The sequence below is a fragment of the Dendrobates tinctorius genome, unplaced genomic scaffold, assembly GCF_039654945.1.
Source record: "Dendrobates tinctorius isolate UK_male_01 unplaced genomic scaffold, ASM3965494v1 ptg000005l, whole genome shotgun sequence".
Lineage (NCBI taxonomy): Eukaryota > Metazoa > Chordata > Amphibia > Anura > Dendrobatidae > Dendrobates > Dendrobates tinctorius.
The window spans coordinates 30,793,837-30,809,961 of NW_027361673.1; the positions used below are offsets into that span (position 1 = coordinate 30,793,837).

The 16,125-nt window shown below is 44.0% G+C and overlaps 1 protein-coding gene across 1 annotated transcript in view; it reads right to left on the reverse strand.

Annotated features, from left to right (window-relative positions):
- Positions 1-958: 958 nt before the first annotated feature.
- The window catches only part of LOC141084500 (collagen alpha-1(VI) chain-like), a 29,555-nt gene continuing 14,388 nt past the window's right edge, over positions 959-16,125 (reverse strand). Inside the window, exons 4-6 of the mRNA XM_073569242.1 lie at positions 12,452-12,623; positions 12,331-12,360; positions 959-1,628 (exon numbers count right to left, since the gene is read on the reverse strand). Coding sequence (XP_073425343.1) covers positions 1,027-1,628; positions 12,331-12,360; positions 12,452-12,623 — 804 coding nt within the window. The 3' untranslated portion in view covers positions 959-1,026. The remainder of the gene's footprint in view (positions 1,629-12,330; positions 12,361-12,451; positions 12,624-16,125) is intronic.

Here is a 16,125-nt window from a genome sequence, read left to right on the forward strand (position 1 = left end):
CCGTCATGGATTAAAATCCTGCAGGGCACGCAAGGTCCCCCTGCTCACGCCAGTACACATCTAGGTCCTTTTGAAGTTCACCAATGACCATTTGGATGATCCAGAAGAGACATGGGAGAAGGCCATGTGGTCAGATGAGACCAAAATATAACTTTTTGGTAGCAACTTGACTCGCCGTGTTTGGAGGAAGAAAAAAGATGCGTACAACCCCAAGAACACCGTCCCAAAAATGAAGCATGGTGGGGAAACATACTTTGAGGGTGCTTTTCTGCAAAGGGGATAGAATGACTGCACCGTATTAAAGGGAGGATGGATGGGGTCATGTATCACAAGATTTTGGCCAACAACCTCCTTCCTTTAGTAAGAGTATTGAATATGGATCATGGCTGGGTCTTGCAGCATGACAATGACCTGAAACACACAGCTAAAGGCAACTATAGGATTGGCTCCATAAAAGCATTTCAAGGTCCTGGAGTGGCCTAGCCAGTCTCCAGACCTGAACCCAATAGGAAATCTTTAGACAGAGCTGAAACTCAATGTTACCCAGTGACAGCCCTGAAACCTGAAAGATCTGGAGAAGATCTGTATGGAGGAGTGGGCCAAAATCCCTGCTGCAGTGTGTGCAAACTTGGTCAAGAACTACAGGAAACGTCTGACCTCTGTAATTGCAAACAAAGGTTTCTGTATCAAATATTAAGTTCTGTGTTTCTATTGTATTAAATACTTATTTTATGCAATAAAATGCAAATTAATTATGTAAAAATCATACAATGTGATATCTGGATTTTTTTTTTAAGATTCTGTCTCTCACAGTTGAAGTGTACCTACGATAAAAATTACAGACCTCTCCATTGTTTTTAGGTAGGAAAATTTGAATATTGTGCTAAAATGGGATCATTATACAGTATAAAATACTACTTTCAAAAAGGACAAAACATATTTCTATATTCAAGACATTCTTTATTTTTAAGCCATTGCTGTTTTCTCTACACAAATCACAAATACAAGTAATGAACATGTAAAAGTTCATGTGATTTTCTTTAAAAAGCTTTGTAAGGTGCCTCTTCTTGGTAGATCGTTATATTCGGAGACACGGAAAACTTTATTCTCAATTGAATCAAAATTGAAGCTATTTATCTTTCCGCTCACTAACTGACAAATGCCAATTTCATAAAAGGTGCCGACAGTTACTGCAAACAGTTCAGTCGTGGGATTTAAGGTTGCTGCTGCCTGCGCCGCAATCTGGTTTTGGGCAATCCCTGAAGATTTACCATCAGAAAATATTATAACTTTTCTCTTTACATTGGGTCTCCCACTGCTACTGAAATACTTCCGCAGGTACTTTAAAGCATCTGGTAGGTCTGTGGACTCATCTATATATGTAACATTAGACAAATTGGACATTGCATCCTCTAAGTTGTCAGTTAAAGGTACTTCAAGCCTTTGTGTCCCAGTATTGCTGTACTGAATCACAGCCAGTCGTAGCATTCTGTTGAGGTTCATGCCTTCAGAGAGGATCTTAGAAGTTGTGATCTTTACAAATTCTTTTACTTTTTCAAAGTTGTTGTAGCCAACACTGCTGGAGCCGTCCATCAGGAATACGATGTCAGTGGGTTCATCGAACTCAACTGCAAAAAAATCAAAAGCAATCTTAAAGAGGTTGTCCACTGCTTTAACATTGATGACTGATCCTTAGGATAGCAGAGGAAGAAACAACCGCACTCTTATGGATTCTTGAAGTAAAAAATAAAGTGGCTTTTTATTCGTGCAATACAATTCATATATTGTAGTGGGCACAAAGACGTGAAGATTATTGCAACAAATCTGGACGTTTCCACCCTATCCAAGGTCTTTTTCTATTTTTTTTTCCAAAGAATGTTTTTATTAACATTTTTCAGATTATAAAAACACATAAAATATACAGTGCCTTGTGAAAGTATTCGGCCCCCTGGAACTTTTCAACCTATTCCCACATATTATGCTTCAAACATAAAGATACCAAATGTAAATTTTTGGTGAAGAATCAACAACAAGTGGGACACAAATGTGAAGTTGAATGAAATTTATTGGTTATTTTAAATTTTTGTGGAAATACAAAAACTGAAAAGTGGGGCGTGCAATATTATTCGGCCCCTTTAACTTAATACTTTGATGCGCCACCTTTTGCTGCGATTACAGCTGCAAGTCACTTGGGGTATGTCTCTATCAGTTTTGTACATCAAGAGACTTCTTGTCCATTCTTCCTTGGCAAGCTGCTCGAGCTCAGTGAGGTTTGATGGAGATCGTTTGTGAACAGCAGTTTTCAGCTCTTTCCACAGATTCTCGATTGGATTCAGGTCTGGACTTTGACTTGGCCATTCTAACACCTGGATACGTTTATTTGTGAACCATTCCACTGTAGATTTTGCTTTATGTTTGGGATCATTGTCTTGTTGGAAGACAAATCTCCTTCCCAGTCCAACAGGTTTTCTTCAACAATGGTCCTGTATTTGGCTCCATCCATCTTCCCATCAATTTTAACCATCTTCCCTGTCCCTGCTGAAGAAAAGCAGGCCCAAGCCATGATGCTGCCACCACCATGTTTGACAGTGGCGATGGTGTGTTCAGGGTGATGAGCTGTGTTGCCTTTACGCCAAACATATCATTTGGCAATGTTGCCAAAAAGTTCGATTTTGGTTTCATCTGACCAGAGCACCTTCTTCCACATGTTTGGTGTGTCTCCCAGGTGGCTTGGTGCAAACTTTAAACGACACTTTTTATGGATATCTTTGAGAAATGGCTTTCTTCTTGCCACTCTTCCATGAAGGCCAGATTTGTGCAGTGTACGACTGATTGTTGTCCTATGGACAGACTGTCCCACCTCAGCTGTAGATCTCTGCAGTTCATCAGAGTTATCATGGGCCTCTTGGCTGCATCTCTGATCAGTCTTCTCCATGCTTGAGATTAAAGTTTAGAGGGACAGCCGGGTCTTGGTAGATTTGCAGTCATATGATACTCCTTCCATTTCAATATGATCGCTTGCACAGTGCTCCTTGGGATGTTTAAAGCTTTGGAAATCATTTTGTATCCAAATCCGGCTTTAAACTTCTCCACAACAGTATCACGGACCTGCCTGTTGGGTTCCTTGGTCTTCATGATGCTCTCTGTGCATCAAACAGAACCCTGAGACTATCACAGAGCAGGTGCATTTATACGAATACTTGATTACACACAGGTGGATTATATTTATCATCATTAGTCATTTAGGATCACATTGGATCATTCAGAGATCCACAAAGAACTTCTGGAGTGAGTTTGCTGCACAGAAACTAAAGGAGCCGAATAATATTGCACGACCCACTTTTCAGTTTTTGTATTTCCACAGAAATTTAAAATATCCAATACATTTCGTTCAACTTCACAATTGTGTCCCACTTGTTGTTGATTCTTCACCAAAAATGTACATTTGGTATCTTTATGTTTGAAGCATGATATATGGGAAAAGGTTGAAAAGTTCCAGGAGGCCGATTACTTTTGCAAGGCACTGTAGCTAGGGGAAGAATGCAATAGAGATTTTGGGGTATTTAGAATTAAGCTCTGAAATGGTTAGTATCCGTCAATGTGAATGATCTAATAAAATATCAATAGATCTAAGTACCATTTCATATCAAACGAAAAAAGTATGATGAGATTGTCCACGTTGGAAGTTAGGGTTTTGAATTAGGGGTAGGGAAGTGGAATTGCTAGGGTATAATTGTCATGACTCTGTTGTCAGGTGTCCCGGGACCAGGGGCTCCTTCCCTGCACCTACCTGTGGATAGAAATCACGCACCAAGAAGAAGCATCAACGAAACGCGCGTCGGGTTGAGGGGAGACAGCATGCAGCCACCATTCATGTCTTAGCTGTGATTTCTATCCACAGGTAATATGTAGTTTTCTTAGCTTGTGGAATGCTGACTAGTGATGAGCGAGTATACTCATTGCTCCGGTTTCCCCGAGCATGCTCGGGTGGTCTCCGAGTATTTGGAAGTGCTCGGAGATTTAGTTTCTGTCACCGCAGCTGCATGATTTGCAGCTACTTGATAGCCTGAATACATGTGAGGAATACCTGTTTGTTAGGAAATCCCCACATGTATTCAGGCTGTCAAGTAACCGCAAATCATGCAGCTGTGGCAATAGAAACTAAATCTCCGAGCACTTCCAAATACTCGGAGATCACCCGAGCAACGAGTATACTTGCTCATCACTTAAAGGGCCATTATAAAACAGTGGGTCTCCTATACTGTTATTGCCTATGCATTGAGTGGCTGGGCTGCCCAAAATTAGGACGGACCCCCAAAACCCCTTTCATGAGACGTACAGGAGGGCCTCCTGAAAAAAATGTTCCCATTATAAGAAAGTGAGTCTCCCATAGTGTTTGCCTATGCATTGAATGCAAGGACTGCCTTGCCCCAATGTTACACACACCCTTGGAACAGACGTACTGGATGTGCACATGAAACCAAAGTTCCCATTATTTTTCATTTGGTACTGCCATACTGTCAGCCTATGCATTGAATGCAAGACCTGCCCTGCCACAAAGTTACATGCACCCCAATAAGCCTTTAAACCCACATACTGGATGGCCACAGGAAAACCAAGATCACCTTATTCTTTTGGTACTGCCATACTGTTAGCCTATGCATTGAATGCAAGGCCTACCCTGCACCAAAGTAACACGCACCACAATAAGACTTTCAACAGATGTACTTGAGGGCCTCATGACGCAAATGTTCCCATTAGAAGGAAGTGAGTCTCCCATAGTGTTTGCCTTTGCATTGAATGCAAGGCCTGCCCTGCAACAAAGTCACATGCACCCCAATAAGCCTTTTAACATACGAACTGGAAGGCCACAGGAAAACCAAGTTCACATTATTCTTTCGGTACTGCCATAGTGTTAGCCTACGCATTGAATGCAAGGCCCGTCCTGTACCAAAATTACATGCACCCCAATAAGCCTTTGAACCCACGTACTGGATGGCCACAGGAAACCAAGTTCACATTATTCTTTTGGTAATGCCATACTGTTAGCCTATGCATTGAATGCAAGGCCTGCCCTGCACCAAAGTAATACGCACCACAATAAGACTTTCAACAGATGTACTTGAGGGCCTCATGACACAAATGTTCCCATTAGAAGGAAGTGGGTCTCCCATAGTGTTTGCCTTTGCATTGAATGCAAGGCCTGCCCTGCCACAAAGTTACATGCACTCCAATAAGCCTTTGAACCCACATACTGGATGGCTACAGGAAAACCAAGTTCACATTATTCTTTTGGTTCTGCCATGCTGTTGGCCTATGCATTGAATGCAAGGCCCATCCTGCACCAAAGTTACATGCACCCCAATAAGCCTTTGAACCCACGTACTGGATGGCCACAGGAAAACTAAGTTCACATTATTCTTTTGGTACTGCCATACTGTTAGTCTATGCATTGAATGCAAGGCCCGCCCTGCACCAAAGATACATGCACCCCAATAAGCCTTTGAACCCACGTACTGGATGGCCACAGGAAAACTAAGTTCACATTATTCTTTTGGTTCTGCCATGCTGTTGGCCTATGCATTGAATGCAAGGCCCGCCCTGCACCAAAGATACATGCACCCCAATAAGCCTTTGAACGCACGTACTGGATGGCCACAGGAAAACCATTATTCATTTGGTTCCGCCATACTGTTAGCCTATGCATTGAATTCAAGAGCTGCCAAAAATTAGGAGGCACTCAAATGCCCCTTGAAAGAGACGTGGAGGAAGGCCTCATAAAAAAGTTCCCATTATAAAGGAGCGGGTCTCCTATACTTGGAATGCCCATACACTAAGTGTGTGGGCTGACAAACATTTGCCCCTGGGGGTACATGTTTTTTTAAATTTAATGGGCATAATAAACACCCTTTCAAAAAACTAGAGTGGCTGTAGCATCACAGATCACATTCACCCTCGTGTTCTAGTGGTGGTGGATGATGAGGATGAGGAGAAGGAGGAGGATGACACCAAATAGCCAAAATCAGGAAGCGTATACCCACATGTGGGTGTGAAGAGGTGCATGTGAATACAACTCCCAAAAAAGATACTGTATTGGCAGTTATGTTTCGCTGTTATCATTTGGTGGTGTAGAGAAGTCTGGCCCAATCCAGCCCCTGTTCATTTTTGTAAGAGTCAGCCTGTCTGCATTTTCTGTTGACAGGTGAATGCGCTTATCAGTTATAATTCCTCCAGCGGCACTAAAATCCCGCTCTGACAAAACGCTAGCAGCAGGACAGGCCAGGACCTCTAAGGTGTAAAGAGCCAGTTCATGCCACGTGTCCAGTTTAATGCCTAATAATTAAAAGGCACAGAGGAATCACGGAGGGCGTTGGTATGGTCATCAAGGTACTCCCTCATCATCTTCCAAAACATTCCATTCCTTGTGACATTACCCTGCGCCTCTGGGCCAGGGCGATAGGAGGGTCTGAGAAAACTCTCCCAGAACCTTGCCAGTGTTCCCCTGCTTCTGCTGGATTGGAGCTGTGTCTCCCTCACCTGTACTCCTTGGTTGTCCAATGAACTGTGACGTCTGCCACCAGCGTTTTCAGATGGGAATTTTTTTTAATAATTCCGCAACAAGGGCCCTTTCGTACTGCACCATTTTAATAGACCGGTCTCTGGAAGAAGAGATTGAAAGTTCTCCTTGTAGCGTGGGTCTAGAAGTGTCACTAACCAGTAATGAGTGTCACTGTAAATTTTCATAATGTGAAGGTCACGGGAAAGGCAGCACAAGATAACGTCAGCCATGCATGCCAGACTGGTAACAGGCAAGCCTTCCGTGTCCTCACCAACAGGATGACTGACCATGGTGTCCTCCTCCTCCCTGTCCTCAGGCCATCCACGCTGAACAGACGGTATGACAGTTGTGCTTGTAGTATCGTCTATAGCGCATGAAAGTAGCTCCTGTTCTTCATCCTCTTCCTCATTCTCAACCATCCACGTTGGGATGACATGAGTCTGGTCTGTGTGTAATTACCCTGTATGCTTCCTTGCTCCATGTCCTCATGCTCCGCCTGCAATGCATCCTCTTTCATTGTGAGCAGAGAGCTTTTTAGAATGCAGAGAAGTGGGATGGTGATGCTAATTATGGCGTCATCTCCGCTCACTATCTTGGTGGATTCCTCAAAATTTTGGAGGATGGTAAATATGTCTGACATCCATGTCCTCTCCTGAGGTCTTATGTGTGGTGTCTGACCTGAATAACGACAGCCTTGTTGATGCTGGTAGTCAACAACTGCCCTCTTCTGCTCACAAATCCTTTACAACATATTCAGTGTAGAGTTCCACGCGGGGGGACATCACACACCAGTTGATGAGCCGGAAGCTGCAAACGCTGATGAAGCACGGCAAGGGCGGCGGAAGCTGGAGCTGACTTTCGAAAATGGGCACACAGACGGCATACTTTCACAAGCAGGTCCGGCAGCTCTGAGTAGCTTTTGAGAAAACGTTGAACAACGACGTTAAGCACATGGGCTAGGCATGGTAAGTGTGTGAGCTTGCCTAGCCTCAGACTCGCGACCAGGTTCCGGCCATTGTCACACATGACCAGGCCTTGCTGTAGTTTCAGCGGTGTCAGCCACAGATCTGCCTGCTCTTTCAGAGCTGTCCACAACTCTTCAGCATTGTGTGGTTTGTCACCTAAGCATATTAGCTTCAGTACAGCCTGTTGACGCTTGGCTGAGGCAGTGCTGCAATGTTTCCAGCTTGTGACTGATGTGCTCATTTCAGAGATGGAGGCTGAAGAGGAGGTGCAGGAGCTTTAGACTGTGGGGCAACCCTGATTGACGTAGGGCCTGCAATCCTTGGCATCGGGAGGATGTGTTCCATTCCAAGGTCCGTCTGGGTCCTGGCTTCCACTATGTTAACCCAGTGTGCCATCAGCGAGATGTAGCGTCCCTGCCCACAAGCACTTGTCCATGTATCCGTGGTTAGATAGACTTTCCCAGTAACAGCATTGTTCAGGGCATGAGTAATGTTGAGAGACACGTGCTGGTGTAATGCCGTGACAGCACACCAAGAGAAATAGTAGCGGCTGGGGACCGAGTACCTTGGGACTGCCGCCGCCATCAGGTTGCAGAAAGCTTCCATCTCCACAAGCCTACAAGGCAACATTTCGACCGCAAGCAGATGAGAAATGTGTGAATTTAGTACTGTGACCTTTTGGGCACTGGCTGCGTATTTACACTTGCGTTCCATTGACTGGGGTATGGACAAATGAAGGCTGCGCTGGGAAAAGGACATGCTTTATGATGGTGGTAGTTGAGTGTGGGCAACGACAGGTGCAGGGCAGGAGGCATCTTTGCAAGCACCGTGGACAGAGAATTGGCTTGCACGCACAACAGTGGAAGAAGCAGTGATTTCACCCACAGACACTGTTCCTGGGGTTTGGCCCATAAAGTTGGGTGCTTTGCTGCCATGTGCCTGATCATGCTGGTAGTGGTCTGGCTGTTAGTTTTGCTACCCTTGCTGATGCGAGCATGGCAGGTGGTGCAAATGGCCTGTTTGGGGTTATTGGCAGAGTCTTTAAAAAAACAACCAGACTCGGGAAGACCTACCAGTTGTACTGCCAACTTCCATCGTGTTGGTTTTACGAGGAATGGTTACCTGCCTTCTGTCTGCGGCCACCACAATGCTTCCTGCCTGTTGGGGTGCTATGCCTCCTTCCCCCTGTGTGTTGCTGTCCTTGCTTTACATGTCCTCCTGCCAGGTTGGGTCAGTTACTATATCATCCACCACCTCAGCTTCCACTTCCGCACCCTGGTCCTCCTCCTGACTTGCTGGCAGTTGTGCCTCATCATCGTCCACCTCTTGTTGCACACTCCCTGATCAGCTGTTCTCAGTGATAGCAGCCACTGGAACTGCTCATTTACTTAGCCGCTAAGTCTACTGTATAGTGGCTGTGGCCGGGTATTGCACAACATCCCTTTATTGATTTGAACATGAGGCGGATGTGCAATACCCGGCCACGGCCACTATGAGAAGACGGAGCAGCTCTGTAACTGGTCAGTTCTGGCAAAAGCGAACACAGTGAATAGCTAATCAGTGGGGGTTATGGGTGTTGTGCCACGATCACCGAGAACATCTGATCGACGGGCGTGTCGGGTGTTGCACCACCATCGCTGAGAACAGCTGATCAGCCGGGTGTCGCTCCACCATCGATCAGACATTTATGACCCATCCTAACACTAGGCTATCAATGTTAAAGTTGTGGACAACCTCTTTAAACCTGTTCTACATGCAATACTACTTCAATGATTTTTACTGTAACTTCACTGTAACTAAAGTTAGCATGTAATTAGTGTTGCATGCCAGATTCTGTTTAACTTGCTGGGAATTGTAGTGCTGGGTACGACCAGCAGGAAAAGTTGGAAGCATTTAGACATTTTTGTCCCAAGCTAAGTTGAAAAACTAATTTTACTATTCAATATGCTTTTCTTGCATAGTTTGAACTGTGTGTGGGTGTGGTGCACATATCGTAGTTGCTCTGCAAGACCAATGCCTGGAACGCTTCTCCAAGTATTTAACTTTAAAGGGAACCTGTCTCCTGATATACGGTTATTCTGCAGGTTAACACTGTTATTATGCTGCCCGCACACTGTCGAAATCAGCGGGCAGAAAATTTTCTTTATTCTCCCCACCAGCATTCAGTATTCAGCCAAGGGGTGGGGGTGGCACTGATTCAGTCACCGCTTTGTTACAGAGAGACTGCTGTAACCGCGCCATCGGCCCTGACTGACAGCTGAGCCTCAATGTAGAGGGAGTGTCAGTCAGGGCCGACGGCGCGGTCACAGGGGCTGCTCTGTATGCTCAAACCGTGACTGAACCAGTGCTGCCCCCGCTTCCATGACTGAATCCCGAATGCTGGTGGGGCGAATAAAGATAATTTTCTCCCCGCTGCATTTGGCTGCGTGCAGGTGCCAGACAGCATCATAACGCTGCTAACCTGTACATTAACCCCGTATTTGCAGGGTTATTCATGGTGACAGGTTCCCTATAAGAATTATAATCTTATACAGTGCCAGCACTTATCACAGCACTGACTAATTCAGAAAGGACATGTATAAACAATATAAGATATTAGAAAGTAACACAGGTCAGCAATACAAACGAGGAGTGAGCGTCCTGTGCACAGGAGCTTACAATCTGAGGAGATAATGCTATAAAGCATCTGTACTGCTTCACTAGATGCCTATACAGGTGTATAATGATTCACTTGCTTTACAGTCAAGGAACTGGAATGATAACAGTGAAAAAAGTAGTACTATTTGCAAGAAGAGCCATTTTTTGAGCCAAAAAGTGGTGAGCGGAGCCGAGTGAACCAGATCTCCAAAAAGTCAGACTGCCCATCACTAGTAAAAAGCAGCCTTGCAAGATGCCTTGCTCCCAGAAGTCCCCTCGGTCTTTTTCATATAGTCGATGCGCCAGAATGTGGAGCAGGGTAAGAAAAACGCACACTGAATGTGATTAAAGGTTTGTGTTAGCCATACACTGCATGCATTCATCCTACCCTCACCACATTCTGGCACAGCGACTATATGAAAAAGACCCAGGAAGGGTAGAAATGTCTAGGTTTTTTGCAATAATCTTCACATCTTTATGCCCACTATATGAATTGTATTGCATGAATAAAAAAACACATCATTGTTGAATTCATGAGAGTGCGGTTGTTTCTTCCTCTGCTATATATTGAGGACCACCCATTTCCATCAACGCCTATCATCACCGTGTGCACGATAAACATCTTTCTCTTATCAGCGATTCAAATCAACAGGGAAGGATGAGCAGTACAAGGCCGCGGCCACTGTCAGTTATCGAGCTGCTTCGTCTACTAAGTCCTTCAGGCTGGTACCGAGAACAGCTGATCGGCGGGGTTGCTAGGTGTCGCACCCCCGGCCGGTCAGACATTGATGATCTATCCTAAGGGTAGGCCATCAGTGTTAAAATAGTGGACAACCTCTTTAACTAAGGTCGGGTACAGACGGTATCAGAGTGCACAACAGACTGCACATGGATTGCACAATGACTAATGTTACCTTACGTGTTAATGCAGGTAGACCTTAGGTCCATATTTAAAAACTTGCAGCATGCACTATTCTGGTCTGTTTTAAGGATGAGAATAGTACTTGCCATGGCAGATAATTCTTGCACCTGTTCGCAATGTGGATGAGTGCGTAGTAATGTGCGCCGACTGGGGGTGGTCCCTTTTTCACCGCGAACAGACTAGAGGCAGAAACTGGTGTACGTTCAAAAGGTCCTCTTTATTGGCCTTCCTCCCGATGACCACAGCAACATGACAGCTTCCGTACACACAGGCCCGGGTACCCTGCACCTTCTTCTCTTTCCTAAAGTGACATTCCTCGCGGTTCTATCACTGTGACTGCCCTAGGCCTACCACCACAGCGCTTCGCCCGTCCGAATCCGTCCGTCTGGTAACCCCGGACGTCTTCTGTCCTGCGGCTATCCTGTCAGGGCCACCCCCCTGACTGTCTCTCCTTCCAGTCCTCTCCAGAGCTCTTCATCTTTCAGTCTCTTCCTCCTTCAGTCTCTTACTCAGCTGAACTCCTCGTCCTGGACTGGCTTGCCTGGACTCGCGCTCTCTCTCTCTCTTTTATTCCCCTTCCTGGGAATTCCCCTCTCGAGTCCCCGTAACTCCACCCACCATGACTTTGCGGTTTCTTTAGCATTAGCTGCTGTTAAGTCCTTTCCCTGCTTTCTTCTGTCTCCCTCTAGTGGCCAAACCTTAGTACTGCACCGTCTCCTTTTCCTGCTGTTCTTTGTCTCCCCCTAGTGGCCAAAACCCAGTACTTCACATCTTTCACTATTTTTAGCTGTCTCCACACATGTATATACAAATTAACTTCAAGTATGTTTACTGCACATTTTCCATTCACTGTTCCTTTTCAGACAGGTCCATGGGTCAGTCCACTTCCCTACAAGTGCATGGAGCTGCACACAAAATTTGAGCTGTGACTGACTCAATTATTTCAACAACTGCCTAGAATACCTGCATATGTCATGCTCCAGCTCCATATACAGATAGCATTTGCTGCTCTGACTGGGTCTCACAACCTGAACTTACAGACTCACAGATCCCTGTACAGCTGGAAGCTGGGGTAGGGAGACCCACTGTTAATCTAAGCATTGGAATTCATATACATATCAAGAAATACAACTGAAACATGGCAGTTATAAAAAGTGCTGTTTACCATAGCATCAGACAACGACAATGTATTCTACATATATAGGGCCATGTTTTTTAAGAATTTTTTAAGCTGTGGGGATGATTACCTTGACATATAAACTCTGGACATGTGGAATCTGGAAAAAAAGCAGAAACATTATAAAGAGGGTACACATTTTACAAGACTATTATATAAGACCAAGATAGCATGTTGGAATCCTTTACAACCTTTACAAGTATATCTTGTAATGTTATGCAGGGTGGTCTCATCAAGCAGATCTTCATATTCTGTAATCAACACCTGCATTCCCTGTGCCCTGGTCCCATGGCAGGTGATTTCTTGTAAGGCCTTCATATGTGGTGTTCGCTTAAATAGGTCTCCTACACCAATGCCTACCACCTGTGAAAAAATAACCCTGGTACACGTCACTTCATACAGTGGGTACAATACCGCACAACTACAAGGCACAGGAAGGTTGTAAGGTGTAATGTGATAGAATCAGTATCAATCAAAAGCATTTTAGCTTAATATCCATGAATATATTACCTGGCGACAGAGGCGAACATACCATTGGTCCAAACTATTTAGTTGCACAGGGGCTCAAGAGATAAGGGGACCACTATCATCTCCAATGCGGGTAGAATTGTGCATTATGTTGAGCTATTGGACTGCAAAGGTCCAATACAGTTGTGTGAAAAAGTGTTTGCCCCTTCCCGATTTCCTATTCTTTTGCATGTTTGTCACATTTAAATGTTTGTAATCACCAAATAAATTTAAATATTAGACAAAGGTAACACAAGTAAACACAAAATGCAGTTTTTAAATGAAGGTCTTTATTATAAACCCCTTTCCGACCTTAGATGTATAGGTACGTCTTACGTTACCTCCCCATGTTTGCTGCAGGCTCCGGTGATGAGCCTGCGAGTCTTCCGGCACATATTAGCTGATTTCATCAGCTAACATGTGCCCCTAACAGCCACAAGTGGAATCGCGATCTGCGCGCGGCGGTTAACATGTTAAATGCCGCTGTCAATCTCTGACAGCAGCATTTAACATAATTGCGCCGGAAGTGTGTCACAAACCTCGCTCATCGGCGCCCGTGTCACATAACCGCGAGTTGCCGATGGGTTTGCGTGACAACGCAGGATCTGCAGGAGACTCCTGTGGTTGCATTACAGGATAGCTATGAGCACAGCCGAGCGGCCGGTGCTCATAGCAGGTGATCATTTTAGCTACACAGAGCAGGGCTGAAGCACTGCTCTGCGTAGCACAGGTGATTGGATGTTCACAGCTTCTAATCTCCCATATAGACTGCTGAAGCAAGTGAAAAGTAAAAAAAATAAAGTTTCTAAAAAAAATTAAAAAATATAAAACTTTAAATCACCTCTCCCATATGCCCCAATCAAAATTAAACAATAAAATTAAAATAAAAAAATACACATATTTGGTATCGCCGCGATCAAAATCGCCCGATCTATCAATGTATAAAAAGATTTAATCCGATCGGTAAACGGCGTAATGAGGAAAAAAAAAGCAAAACACCATTACAACTTTTTTTGGTCACCGCAACATTGCATTAAAATCCAATAATGGGCGATCAAAAAATTGTATTTACACCAAAATGGTATCAATAAAAACATCAGCTCGGAACGCAAAAAATAAGCCCTCCCCTAGCCCAGATCACGAAAAATGGAGAGGCTTCGGTTCTCGGAAAATGGCGGCTTTTTTTTTATTTTTTACATCTTTAAGTTTCTTTTTATTTAAGTGATGAAAATAAAATCCAGACGTGTTAGGTATCTACAAACTCACAATGACCTGGAGAATCATAATGGCAGGTCAGTTCTAGCATTTGGTGAACATGGTAAAAAACAAAATAAAAAACAATTGTGGAATTGCAGTTTTTGTTTTGCAATTTCACCGCATTTTGAATTGTGTTCCCGGTTTCCAGTGCACTACATGGCAAAACCAATAGTGTCATTCAAAAGTACAACTCATTTCACAAAAAAACAAGCCCTCACTTGGCCACATTGAAAAATCAAAAAGTTATGGCTCTTGGAAGAAGAGAAGCAAAAAATGGAATCTCAAAAATGGAAAAGCCCAAGGTGGTGAAGGGGTTAAGGGAAAAATAATCCAAACCTACAAGGCCCTGTGTGAAAAAGTGATTGCCCCCTAAACCTAATAACTGGTTGGGCCACTCTTAACAGCAACAACTGCAATCAAGCATTTGCGATAACTGGCAATGAGTCTTACAACGCTACGGAGAAATTTTTGCCCACACATATTTACAGAAATATTGTAGTTCAGCCACATTGGAGGGTTTCCGAGTATGAACCGCCTATTTATCATGCCACAGCATATTAATCGGATTAATGTCAGGACTTTGACTAGGCCACGCCAAAGTCTTAATTTTGTTTTTCTTAAACCATTCAGAGGTGGACTTGCTGGTGTGTTTTGGATCATTATCCTGCTGCATAACTCAAGTGTGCTTCAGTTTGAGGTCACGAACTGATGGCCGGACATTCTCCTTCAGGATTTTTTGGTAGACAGCAGAATTCATGGTTCCATTTACCACAGCAAGTCTTCCAGGTCCTGAAGCAGCAAAACAGCCCCAGACCATCACACTACCACCACCATATTTTACTATTGGTATGATGTTTTTTTTTTTTTTGAAATGCTGGGTTACTTAATACACACATCTTTCCAAAAGTCTTGGGGATAATCAAGATGTTTTTGGCAAAACTGAGACTAGCCTTTACGTTTTTATTGCTCAGGAGTGATTTTCGTCTTTGAACTCTGCTATGCAGGTCATTTCTGCTCAGTCTCTTGCTTATGGTGGAGTCATGAACACTGACCTTAACTAAGGCAAGTAAGGCCTGCAGTTCTTTAGATGTTGTTCTGGAGTCTTTTGTGATCTCTTAGAAGAGACGCTGCTGCATTCTTGGGGTAATTTTGGTTGGCCGGCCACTCCTGGGAAAGTTCACCCCTGTTTCATGTTTTCACCAACATCAAAAGTCAAATATGAAGCACTCAATAATTGTTTTGGAATACACTGAAATATTTGATTGACTTTTTTTGATCTTGCTCCTTCTACACGACCATCACACCATGAGTCTCTACCCAAATTGTCATTTATCATTCTGTGAGCCTCCCTTTAAATAAGAAAAAAATTTGCAATATAGGCTGACTTTTTGTGAATTATTTGTGGCTCTGCATAAAAATCCTCAAGTCCAAAATCTAATACAAAATTGTAAATTAAAAAAATTAAATAAAAAACACGATCGTCGCCTCCTCAACTGCTCCTAGTAGTGTTTTAAAGAGGTTGTCCACTACTAGGACAACACATTTTTATCACTCATGTTTTGCCCCATTAAAATAAAGTAAAAAGCTTGTACTCGCCTACCGTGCCGGCACCACTCCAGCGGTATCCTCACTCGCATTCCTGGTGCTCACGTGATATTGTTATGTCACGTGAGCCCTGCGCCCAATCAGCGCTGGTGTCATTATCTCCTCCTTCAGACATATAAGTAATCAAGGAAAAGTGAGAGCTGTCGATCACTTCCTGTTGATTACTTATTATGTCTGAAGGCGGACCAGTGACACCAGCTCTGATTGGGCGCATGGCTCACATGACATAACAATATCACGTGAGCACCAGAAACGTGAGTGCCGACACCTCTGGAACGGTGGTGGCACAGGAGGTGAGTATAAGCTTTTTTAATTTAATAGGGCAAAACGTGGGGGGAATGAGAAGGGGGTGTCCAAGTAGTGGTCAACTCCTTTAACTGCTTTTCTCGATAAATACTAGCTTCCTCTATTGAGTTTTCATCCAATGTTACCATTACAGTTACATGAGAGGAAATGTGTTTATGAGAAGCCAGAATGTAGCAAGACGGATACAATG